The sequence below is a fragment of the Hippocampus zosterae genome, chromosome 4, assembly GCF_025434085.1.
Source record: "Hippocampus zosterae strain Florida chromosome 4, ASM2543408v3, whole genome shotgun sequence".
Classification (NCBI taxonomy): domain Eukaryota; kingdom Metazoa; phylum Chordata; class Actinopteri; order Syngnathiformes; family Syngnathidae; genus Hippocampus; species Hippocampus zosterae.
The window spans coordinates 16,204,098-16,217,451 of record NC_067454.1 but is presented as its reverse complement, the minus strand read 5'-3'; the positions used below and the strand labels follow the sequence as shown (position 1 = coordinate 16,217,451).

Here is a 13,354-nt window from a genome sequence, read left to right as displayed (position 1 = left end):
CGATGCATTTTCAGGTTGAAGGCCTAGCAACGTCACATATTGATATTGTGCCAGATAACGACTGAGGTGAACAGGGACGTACTGGGTCCAAAATTCGGCCCGGGAATATTTTTAGACGCCTGAGGTTGGGGGTGGCTTTGGCTGCCGGGCGTCACGCACCGAAAATCATTTGTCGGTGGGCGGTGGGATTTGATGTGGATGCTTGCTGGCACGCAACATCATGTATTTCGAGATTGTCAGTCGCTAACGACCAAAAGCTAATAGATAGGGTTCGTGCGGTGGACATCACATAATGAAAGTTAATCGGCAATGGAGGTGTGTGTGTGTGTGTGTGTGGGTGGGTGGGGTGGGGGGGGGGGGTCTGCATACGGTTCGACCGGTCTAGAAATAGACACCGGCCGTTCAGAATAATCAACCTCGTTTTAGCTACTGCCCCAACCAAGTAAAACCGAGCCTGCCTATGTTAGTAGAAGCTGAATTTTTGATACAGCTCTTGTACTGGATCCCGTTAAATTGTGCAAGTGTGCCTTACAAAGTGGCATCAAGTTGTAATGCTTGTGTACATTTGTTATCCATCCATCCATCCATATCTTTATCCAATTTGCCTGAGAGGTGCTCTTCGCAGGAAGGGAAAACAATGGAAAAACAATACTATGCCGAGGAATTGTTATTTTAGCAATCACAGAATGGTGAGAAACCTCACTATTTCACAATCTCGCTTTCTAAATACTGTACAATCAGGAAAAATAACACTGACAAAGTACAGAGTGTGACCTTCTCTTGCGCTGCATTTTATCACATATAGTTACAGTGCATGTGTAAAGCATGCAGTTAAGACGCCGCATGACAAATATAACAATTATCTAAAAAAGCAATAATAATTGAACAAATTGCCTACCGTGTCTCGACTGTGAAAAAAAACCAAAACCATTGTTGACCGAAAACCTCTGAACAGTACTGCATTTCATTATGTCATCTGAGTGGAGCAGTGTAACTGCAGAACATACCACAGCTGTAATAACTCCCAACCCCGACGACCAAATTATGAAGTGCTAAACTCACTGATGTGATCTATGGCCCCGGCGCAGAATTTGCCGTAAAACTTTTTGGCCCCGAGCCCCCGCAGATCCTGGATGGTGAAGGGCCAAAGGTGCAGCACGTTGTTCCTGGAGAAGGAGTCCCTCTTCTCGATCACCACCACTTTGGCTCCCATCAAGGCGAGCTCGATGGCTGTGCGCAGGCCGCACGGACCTCCTCCGATGATGAGGCACTAGGAGGACAAGTTGTGATTAAGTAGGTCTCACATTACTCACACAGGAGTGCAAATTGTCTTGCTGGGATGACATTCTGTTTATTTTCTTCCCGAAAACACTGCTGAGTGTTAAAACACACGTGCAGAAAAATCATCACTGTGCTGCACCACTCAGGAAAACGACAAGATTATATCACCATGAACAAAAAAACAGATGAAGAGGTTGCCAAGACGAACATCTGCCAAAATCTTGTATCAGCATGAGCCATGATTACAGCCGGATATTAGCGAACGTGTTGCTATGCCCGAGTGTCGGCCACAAAGCGCATGAAGTCACCTCGCGTGAAGCGCCGAGCGTCTGTCTTTATCTAAGAACCGGGCCCAAAAATGACATCAGCTTCTTGGATGATAGATGAAAAGAAGTGACGCAAGTGTGCTGTACTCGTTCTGGAAAGCTTTTTTCTTCTTCTTTCCCTCTAAACGTTTAAACACAACTGTATATGCTTCAACGCTATGTCATTTCCCCCCCCCCCCCCCCCACCTTTTGGCATATGGCAGGATGAAAAGAATGTTGATAGTTTTTCTAGCTACTGAAGGGATCCAGAGATTTAACATAGACTGAAATTTTGAAACAGCGGGTCATGGAGTTGATGAGAGCGTCTCTGGATATCACAACGCTAAAGAAGAATGCAGAATTAGATTATGAAATCCTGGAAGACCTAACAATACCATCCGGTCTCCGCATTTTCATCTAGCTCTTTTCTACATTACTATTGTAACATAGACTCACAATTTTAAAAAGAACTGAAATAGGGCCTGACCAATGTGGATTTTTTAAAACCCATACTGTATATAAATCTGTTCATGTGTAAAAAGAAAAGTAAACATTTGCCAATTTTCAGGGTGCCAATATCGGTCGGACCCTAGACAGAAACTACTCTATACTCCATAAAGAATCCAGAATCCGTACATAAAAATAGAAAATCTGGTGCTTTAATGTCAGAATTAAATACATTTAATTAATGCCTTTTGACCGATCATGTTAATTAAATAACAATGATTGTGTTCAAAATGACAGATGTTAAGTGTAACTATATCTTAATTTGTTTGGACATTTTATATTTGTGTGTGAATGCCACGAATAATCATTTAATAAATGGTCAATCTGAATCTCACTCAAAGGTTTTAATGTAAAGAAATGAACATTAACTGCAATTAAAAATTTAGAAAAACATTTTTGTAAACGAAATAAAAATGAGCGTTTGAAAAAAACCCTCCATTCTACATATACAAACTTTACTAAAACGAACTATATAAATATAATAGAAAAGCCCTTTGTTTAATTTCATAAATGAGTATTCGGTGTCCATTTTAAATGTAATCATTTGGGTATTACTCTACCGCCAAACTGAATAATTTAGGTCAACCAATAATGTGGGAATTGCAACCCCTTGACTTGATTGCACAATACCTATTGTGACCTTTTTTTTCCTTTTCTTTCACTTGACAAACACTTCATACATTTAAAAAAATGCAACAAATTCAAAGGAACAGACCCGCTCTAAAAACTCATGAATTATTTTGAATCTAAATGAATTTAAAAATACAAACATCAAATCTCAATTAAAAAAAAAACTCATTCTAATGAAATCTCAAAAACTATCAAAAGCCTCCTTGCAGCTCAAATTTTGGCTGGCAACACAAAGCAAAGAAATGAAAGAAATTCATAAATTGTGCCACTAATAACTCAAGGTGCAACCGAATATTTATCTGGTATCTGGATATGGGTGAGTCTCCTGCTGACCGTGCTAAAATAACAACTAGGCGAGCCAATGGCGGAAACATTTGTTTTGCAGGCGATGACACGGCTTTCGTCGCTATTTTTCCATCTTGTTCCTAGGTGATGACAGTGTGTTTCACTTTGTGCTTATTTTTCAGGTGTTAAACAACATAGGTCACGCAATGTGCATAGAGGCCTGCTAACAGCTTGACAAGTTTGTCTAACAATCACCATAAACGGGATTCGAGTGGAAAAGTAACAAAAACGTCACTTGTCACTGATACAGAGAAGCATTCTGTTTATTGAGTCCTGTTTCCGCTGACTGGTCTATTTTCCCCACATCAAAAGCTTTTTTTCCTGCTCATCTGCTGAGTCAGGACAACTGCACTTCCCGTCTGTCCCATTTGCAATCTCACCCTCACAGAGGAAACCTTGCCCATAAACTGTCATCTATAATGTCCACTGCCTCACTGGTGAACACGATTAGTCATAAACCCATGAAACAGTTCAAGATGGATCAACTCCATAATCTGCCCGATATAAATGTCAATGCCAGTTTAGTACAGTAGTTCTCGCCGAGTACTCCAGCGACGCCCCGCCGTAAAATCCAGCTGACATCACATCTTTGACAGCAATGAATTAACATTGAGTGCTGAGTGATACTTTTAAAGTTGTCATAAAGTCACAGACAATTTTGGTGATGTGTACAAATACAGTATACTTTTTTTTTACATTAAAAGGGGAACTCTTCCCCCACTAGGCTAAACGCAGTATTCTGATTAATATTGTTGTCATGAAATAAGAATTAAACAGATTCATCTACAGATTTATGTTTCTCAGGGGGCTGCCATGATGGCGTTATTAAAACGCCTTCTCTTGCCGACTGAAATTGATGTGAAGCAGCCCTCTGGTTCGCACCACAACCATGATATGACTAAACCCAGAAAACAAGTGGGCTGTGACGTTCGCAATTCGAGCCCGTGGGGAGTTTCATGTCAATTTCAGTCTATGGCAGAAAGTGTGTAAAGGTTGCTGTCGGCTAATTCTTCATCTTCAACTCAACTATGTTTATATGGTTCTTTAAAATATGTCCCAGTTATTAAGACACCTTGAAATTGTAAAATCCTCCTTTAAAAGTTAATAATTGTAACACAAAATGGTCTTTTATTTTCTTTGTGCTCTTGGACACCCCTTTTATTTTTTCTTTTAAGCTCCAGAACAAGTAAAAAAATATACAGTATAGAATTTCATCATTGGCCAATGAAATGGTTTGTACTTTTTTTTAAATCCCCCAAAAATAAGCTCATGTCATACATCATAGATAGCTAAACGGGTAGATGGATACAGTAGCTAGATACTGTAACTAGCTAACTAGCTAATTATGAGATTACGTAGCTAGATGGATAGATAGATAGATCCAACATTTCTGCAACCTTGATGCAACTGCAGTTTCCAGTTGGGTCTCTGTTCTATAAAGCAACATGCAGTAATTACATTTCAATTAGTCATGCATGGATTAGCATGAGGCCACATGCCTATTTCAGCTCAAAGTGAAAACACTCAACTTTTTCCAGATGTGCCCACATCTGCTGTACCATATTGAGCTTTTGCACGAAACACCTACACCATTTAGTGGGAATGAATGGATGGTATCCATCGCAGTTACTTGTAAAAAGCTACCATCGCAACTGTAGCAGATGCAACATAAAACTGTTGCTAATTGTACCTTGGTGCCCACACAGGCTTCACGTTTGTTGTACTCTTTGTGGGACATTCTCTTGTCCAGCTTGCTCCATAGCGCTTTGGCCTTCCAGGAGGTGACCTTGGCCTTCAGGCTGTCATAGAAGGAGCCGTTGTCAGCAGGGTCGAGGTCCAGCTTTCCACACAGCATGTTGAAGGCCTGCAGCGTTCCCTTGCAGGTGGAAGCCTGCACGAAGTCCTCAAAGAGCTTCCCGCCATTGCTTTCCCTCTCGTCCTCCATCTCTCCCATCTCCGGACGCTTTGCTGCACCGAGGCTCGTGCTTCGTGCAAGCGCTCTGCCAGATGTGGCTACACCCGCTGGTTGGCCTGCGCCGTCATTCCCAGTCTGAGGAGGAAAGACATACAGTCTGATGTCATCCTGTGGCCAACAATCCAGACGCCATCATTACATTGCTGCAGTGATGACCAAATTTGGATTAAAAAAAAAAAACATTCGCCCAAGGTATTGCCCTAGGCCAGTTTGTGCCCCATTTTTACTTTGATGACACGGGCATTGAGCTGGTCTTACTCATGTGCTTTCTTTGGCCACTGGGGGCAGTATAATATGGACAACTGGCTCTATAAAATGCAGTAATATGGGGGATTCTTTGCAAAGTGTCAGTATTGCTGAGTTGTATGTCGAGCACTAGCCTATATGCCTCACAGGAGGAATAAAGTATCTATTTCCTTTCATATCATCACAAAAACCTGGAATTTGAGAAGGGGAGTGTAGATTTTGTATCCACTGTCTGTCAACCTTTAAGTCCATAAAAAATGAATATATGAAAATAAATATCTTCTGTATCTTCACTAGTGACACTTATTTTGTTCGAGTGTGAAACAACAACTGGCATAAAAGCATGTTCTTCAAACACACTTGTCAAATCATTTTATTGTGTTCTCAGGAGTCAACCATCAAGCGTTTCTAACGTTCTGCCAGTAAATCGGAGCCAGACCTGGAAAAAAAAGCAACTTCCAAAAGGTGGGAGACCACAACTTCCGTGAGGTGTAAATCCTCTGATATGCCAATGTACTGTTGGAGCCACATGGGCCGGCTGTGCGAGACACCGACACCCAAAGTAATCCCCCATTAGGTGTCCCACCCCGCCCCGGGAATCAGGTGGCTATGCAATGAAACCGTTGATAGAGCGCTTTTAAGCCAGATACCAGCACGTGCATCCAGTAAACCTGAGCCGCCGCATTCAAAGACAAAGCCTGCTTCATATAAGTAGACCATTGTCCTACTGGACCCCCCCCTACCGCCAAAGAAGACCTTTCACCTCTGAGAGCATTCATTCAAGCACAGCCAAAGCACATTCCTCCGCCACGTGCCTCAACCAGCTCTCATCTGCCCCATCAGCAGGAGAGCAATCCCAGATCACCGCCCCACTATCACTTACATTCTGCTCAATTGTGAAATGTGAATACAATTGTTTTTGTCTGACTTTTGCATCAGGCAAAGCTTTGCGGTCGTGTTAAATACGCAACATTTACTTCTTTGTTTTCCGTTTAGTTTGACAATAAACTTCAAGTGGAATTGGCAATAAAAAGCTTGGCCCCAGTTTTAGGTGCCTTTAATTCACTGCATGCTACATTTGTACTGTTAATACAATATAAGAAATACAATTAGTTCATCTGATTTGCTCCCAAATATTTATAATCATATCCTGTCATCTTGTTTACAGCTCTCTGAGTCCCCTTTTGTTGTTCATCTCATTCAACCACCGGCCTGTGCCATGACCACCGCTCAGACATACACAATATACATGAGTGATGCAGTTTCAAGCACAGTGGAAAAAGTACATTTTAACATGGTTGCGGTTGACATAACACCCATCATGGTAAAGTCAGAGGGTGATTAAAACAACACACTAATGAGCAACTCTTGACTACCAACTAATAATTGATTTATTTCTCAATATTATCAGAGCTCTTAAATTTCTCAGCTGTTGTAGAGCGTTCATAAAAAGTCGCATTGGCAGCACTCAAAGAGTCTGCTTTTGTTATTCTGTCCAAGAAAAATAAAATAAAATAAAATAAAATAAAATAAAATAAAATAAAATAAAATAAAAAGAAAAAACGGATTGAAATGAAACCATATGCACACAGCCTAATGAAACGCTACCACTTGAACGCCGGCACCGCCAAATCAAAGCTCTCGCTAACTCGAGATCATCTCGACTCAAGTAGCGTGGACGTGACTACCGCACGCTGACAGAATGGAAAAGTCACTTGTGGGCAGACGCGGCGAGGCCGCAGCACGGCTGTAAAAATAGGACTTCATGGCAGACGAAGCGGAGGGAATACACAGCATACATCACAGTTGGAGCGTGAAATGTCTCGCGGCGTCACACAGTTTCCTACAAAGTAGATTTTAAACATCTCATTGGGCGACGCCGTCACGTGTCTCACCTCAGTCAGCAAGAAAGCCAAATTGTTAGTTTTAGACAGTAAGACTCGAGATTAATTGTCATAAGAAACACAAGCGTACTATTACGTTAATTGTTCAACTCCTAGTGGTTGGACAGACTTGTCAATTTGACTTTAGGACTCCACAATGATATTTTGAGTCGGGTTGAACAATTAATCAAATTCAAATCAATGTCACAATGTAGTAAGCAGTTTTCAAATTGCAAAGGCTGCAATTCTGAAGGAAAAATTCAATTCTGCTTCATTTTGGTTAGTCGGTACGTCGTTTTTTTTTTTTAAATATATAGGATATAAATCCTTCCAGTATCTGAAAACGCTTATCTCAAGAGTGCCGCTAGCGTGCTAGAGCCTATTCCAGCGGTCTTTGGGGAGTAGATTGGGTACACCCTGAATTGGTTGCCAGCCAATTGCAAGCCACATATAGCTAGGATGAGGTATGATTGCTTGCTGCAACAAAAGAGTGTGCTTTCATTGATTTAAATTGACCCAGTTTTGCAACCCAGAACATGAGTATTGAAAAAGCAAGACTCGAGCAGGAAGTTGAACACTTTTCTGGCCCACATAATCAAAGTAGAAGGAGAGCAGTGACAACGCTTTCAGAAATCTGTGTAGCCCCAGTAAAGCCCCTCCAGCATTTTATTTAATATTCTGAAATCTATTCAGAATTCTTTTTCTGAGCTCTACTATGTATCAGTCAAGCCCCCCTTTAACCCCGGGAGAGAAAAAAAAAATCATGGAGCCGTGCCTGAAGGAGAGGGGGAATTTTTCCACCGCATACAAAGGATTCCGAGATTATGTGCATCCATCCATTCGTTTTCTAATCTATATCACTTATCCTTGCTAGAAATACTGCAAATTCCCACCATGCAGAAATCATTTGGCAAAGCTGTGCAACTGTTACCTGGCTGTGTCAGCAGCAATCATATCGAGCGAGACTTTTTTTTTTAAAACTTTGTCTGGAAACACCATCATCACAAAAGAGCAGGCAAATACTTCACCTTGCCCACATTGATGTACGTTTTGCGTAAATTTGGTGCATGACAATAAAGATTATAGCAAAGTATTCCCTCTTCCTGCGAGTTTTTTAAATTATAGCACTGTACCCCCCCAAAAAAATTAGATAGATAGATAGATAGATAGATAGATAGATAGATAGATAGATAGATAGATAGATAGATAGATAGATAGATAGATAGATAGATAGATAGATAGATAGATAGATAGATAGATAGATAGATAGATAGATAGATAGATAGATAGATAGATAGATAGATAGATAGATAGATAGATAGATAGATAGATAGATAGATAGATAGATAGATAGATAGATAGATAGATAGATAGATAGATAGATAGATAGATAGATAGATAGATAGATAGATAGATAGATAGATAGATAGATAGATAGATAGATAGATAGATAGATAGATAGATAGATAGATAGATAGATAGATAGATAGATAGATAGATAGATAGATAGATAGATAGATAGATAGATAGATAGATAGATAGATAGATAGATAGATAGATAGATAGATAGATAGGACTTCAAAGCCTGCCTCGACACTGTCATGTCTTAAAACAATACTTTTTGTGAATTGGAAACCCATAATTGGTGTGCTTTTATTGAGCAGGGCAATTTTAAGACCAACATCTCCAATCAAGTCACATTGACGGGACTCTAGGTGGCTCACTCCGGGGTTTGCATACTTTTTCAATCTTGCACTGTCAATGCTTACATGGTGTGACCAAAGGAAAACACACAAGAAAAATTGTTTGCGAGTTAATACTTACAGCAGACCGTCTATAACGATTGTTTTGACCCGGAGGAAGGTCTATTTATGTAAAAATCCAGGTCATTCTAAAGGGTCCATATACATTTTATTGGGTCAGTGCACTGACTGGCCACAACATTAGTCCCTCAGTCTATAAAGCAAATCATTCATGAAGCAATAGAATGTAATGGAAAATACCTACTAGACGGGTTTCGGTATGGTGCAGGGCAGTTTTATACCACTACAAACTACATCCACAATAAGAACCATAATATGAATTCAACATTTCCCTCACAGAGTCATTGTACAGTTTATTCTTCATATTCTGGTGCTAGATATCCTTAAATTATGTACCGAGGGAATTGAGACAATTCCAATTCAGATTGTTGGTCATTTACATATCTACCACAATCCACATACATTATGAGCATAAAAGACATGTCATGTGTGAAACAGCATCATGCCCCCCCCCCAAAAAAAGAACGATGGAAGGGACAAACATTGTTTTACTTGACGAGGTCATCAACGAACAGACTTGACCCGATTTATAGCATTTCAACATGGGCAAATCCTGCAAGGCAGCTCGCTAGCTGTCTAGCAAGCTAGCTTGTAACCCATCCTTCCATGTGCCAGCTGTTATCAAATACAAATCTGCCAATTTAATAACACAGAAGCTAAAACAAATATTTGTGTGGATATACTGTGCCGTTCTTTTAAGGCTTATTGGACAACAAAAGGCCCGCTCCCCAACAGGAAATAAGACATACCGTTCTGGTGCGCAAAACAGGACCCGGTTACGTAAACGTTATGCTTCTTTTCCCTTGCAGATAACTTTTGGCAGCATTCAAACACTATGAAGGACATTTAAATGGGAATGCAGAGCCTACAAAGTAACATATAGTACACCGTCCAAGTTAAATAGTGGACACAATAGATGAGAATAGTAGTGTTAGGGAAGAGGTCATCAGAGTTGACCCAACAGTTACATCCTGAATGAAGACAATCAACAGAAACTTAGACTCCAAGAAACCAGAGGAGACGACAGAGACGCGATCATCACGTCAGCAAGCAGTGACGCAATCACCATGAGAATACAATAGGAAGCTGACGGCACAAAGGAAAACATCGGGAGTGCTGGGAAACGCATACACTCACACACACGCAGCCAGCCAGCCAGCCAGCCAGCCAGCACACGTAATTACAGACTGGGCCTTAGAAAACCAGGAAGGAACCATCCGTTTGGCCTGATAAGCAAACACGGTGCCAACGGGCTCCGTCCATCAACATGAAGGTCACAGAAGATACCAGTGTTATTTTATCTCAACTTTGTTATCAGGACAGTGTCTCGACAACTACAGGGGATGTCTCATGAATACAGTATGTTTTATTTTTAATAAATGAAGGGAACACACAGAAGCACGAATCAGTAGACACAGAGACGCTCTCAGTTTACAACAGTCCCGAAATACATGACGAAAGGAACGCAATACTCTATTGTGGTGCCTTGTCTTTTAATTTGTTCTGTAACCATTTTCATAGTGTAACCCCCCCAAAAAAAACAAATTCAAATGAATGTAAATGCAATTACTGTAATTGGTTCAAGCCCCCCCCCCCCCAAAATACCACTAAAAAACAGCAGTCAACAGCATTGTACTTTATACAAACATACAGTAATAACTTCACTAAATAGAATGTAAAAAGTAAAGTATCTTGCTTTAATGTCCAGTAACACTGTGTTGCTTATTTTGGGTATAATTCCACCTATGGTATTTTGCATTTTGTGCTAGAATTAAGTGGATTTTCCCAAGGCAAATTATGTGGTTTGGTTATATCCACGATGTGTAATTTTCTCTTTTTAATCTTTGGACGGTAAACTTTAACTGGAAGTGGCAATAAATCCAGGATCTTGTGATAAAGCACTTGGCCTCTATTTTTTGAAGAATTGTTCGCTACTGCTAACCTGCTGCTTGTTGTGAAGTTCGCTATAACCATCTATCCAAAGTCCATGAGTAACTGACACCTGCCCTCAAGATTTTGTGCCTTTATTTCCTGTAGTTGGCAGAAGATCGAGGCAAAACACTACTCTTCAGTTAAACATGGCACAGGCCTGACTAAATGAAGCTCTCCCGACCCTCACTTCAACATAGTTCCCAGGCACAAGGATGGCATAAGATGATGCCAAGGCCCAAACAGTTACAGGATAATGAAAGTAAATGCTAGGTCTGTTGGGAATCTTTTATGTGAACTTCCATAGCAGTAAAGGGGTGCAACGGTGCAACCGTTTGCCAAGAATAGACGACTTTATCATTCAACAATGATTTGAGGCTGGCTCAGAATAGACAAGTGTTATTGGGTTGCAACACATGACCTATAAAAGCTATCTACAAGACAGCATGTAAACAAGATACAAACATTGGACAAAGTTCAACTTGTTGGCAGGCAAGTGTTCACCTGCAATAAACAGCAAGTCTGTTTTCTCAAAATAAATCCTTAATGTGTCAGTTCATGGCAATCATATTTTATTACACATGTCAAACATATCATTTTATTGACAACAATAATAATACTCTCATGTTTTTTCTGGCCTATAGAAAGAATCCCGTGGAGGATTGAAAGTTCTTCTTTTGTAAGGGACTACTGGTACTTTATTTGTCCGATATTATGACTAGAACATTTTTTCTTTGTTTTGTAGGCCTTTCATTTCACTGTTCCATCAATCTGTCGCATTGTCTTTTTTTGTGAAAGTAATTCCAAACTATCGCATTATCATCCAGAGACAATCATTTTAATATACAGTGGATATAAAAAGTCTACACTGCAGTGTTCAAATGCCAAATATTATGACACAGTTCCATGGGAGTGTGCACATTTTTGCAACAACTTTGCTGAGTTGTTTTTAAATCCCTCTAAAAGTGTGAAAAAAATGAATAAAGTGTTGAAATGCTTTATTTTAGTCTTGTGTTCTTCGCCTGCTATTTGAACAGGATCTGTAGACTTTTTTTTTTACCTAATGTGCATCATCAACATGTCCCAGAAAATAATGCGATTTATTCAACAGTGATAACTGTTAACTGTCAACATAACTATGTAACATTTGGCACCATTTTTTTCGTCAGATTTGTTTGTTTATTTGGTTGATATATATAGTGTATATTTTTTCTTTTTGTACACAGGTTCTTTTTGGTGACATGCATTGAGCAAGGAAGGAAACATTGCAGGGCGGAAGGAGACGGTTTACACCACTTCCCTGGCAGTAACAAGCACAAGCTTTCACTCACGATCGCTTGATTGAGCCGCATGAAACGCATTGCCTTCAATACTTAAATTTTAGGATGCGTTTACTTGTCACTCTTGCCCGCTTGAATCATGCAAGTGGACGCCTTTGTAGTTTTATTGAGCTGCTTGTCATTTTCATTCACACGTGGGTAAAAGTTTCAAAGGCCGTAAAGCTGGTCTTGTCAAAATAAAAATCACAAGACAGGCATAACAAAGTGCAGTCTAGGTGGCTCCTTGTAAAGGTTTCACTTCTACATTCCATCAGCACTATATTTTCTTTTTGTTGGGGGTGGGGGGTTCTCTTCTGTAATGTAAATGTAAACTAAATTGTTGTTACAGCAGTTTCTAGTTCTGCAAGATCTCTTTGTTGCTTTTTTTTGACAAGTTTTGCACACATTAATTTTGCTCCGAGCAAGTGGTGTACTGAGAAGAGGAAGGATGTAAATCAGAGGGAAAACAGTCAAGTAATCACGAAGCATGTGCAGAACATAAGCCCAGCAGCCATTTGGCAGAGATAAATGCCATTAAATAATGGCAGACGGCTATTATAATAACATTTAATGGACCCTAACTTTCTTTTGAATGACTGGAGGAAATGCCATAAATACTGTGGTAGCAGCTGAGTGGTTATGGACACAGGAGGTGATCGTATCCAAGAGTAAATCACACAGGCTGTTGGACAAGGTTTGGATTCCAGCATTTCTGCTGTGGAATGAATCAAAAATAAGGCCAATGGAAGACTTTTGCCGTAAACACAAAATTAGTGCTTGACAAAGCGATAGGTTGCTCAACCTATGATGCCTTATCTTGCAAAAAATGTGAATCATTCCAAACCGAAAATGTGGGGGCGCTGACTGAGTCATACTGCACAACCAATGCAGGGTTACATTAAAAAAACATTTTGCTCAAGGCCTTATCAAAGATTCCAGCACGGGCTTGGATGGAAACCAGGAGCCGAGGTTTTCTAGCGTCCGAAAACAGGTGAATTGTGTGTTGATCAGAGGCAATGGTGGCAGGTATGATGGATGGATGGAATGAAGTGAAATTATTTTAGCAAATTATTGTTTGATTTATTGCCAGCGTATTTCAGGAAAGGTCTAT

The 13,354-nt window shown here is 40.2% G+C and overlaps 1 protein-coding gene across 15 annotated transcripts in view; it reads right to left on the bottom strand.

The window, feature by feature from the left end:
* mical2a (microtubule associated monooxygenase, calponin and LIM domain containing 2a) overlaps positions 1 to 13,354 on the bottom strand; it is a 44,551-nt gene that overhangs the window by 29,641 nt on the left and 1,556 nt on the right. For all 15 annotated transcript variants that reach the window (XM_052063601.1, XM_052063605.1, XM_052063604.1 and 12 more), the window contains exons 2-3: positions 4,759 to 5,118; positions 1,063 to 1,270 (exon numbers count right to left, since the gene is read on the bottom strand). In XM_052063601.1, coding sequence (XP_051919561.1) covers positions 1,063 to 1,270; positions 4,759 to 5,022 — 472 coding nt within the window. In that variant the 5' untranslated portion in view covers positions 5,023 to 5,118. The remainder of the gene's footprint in view (positions 1 to 1,062; positions 1,271 to 4,758; positions 5,119 to 13,354) is intronic.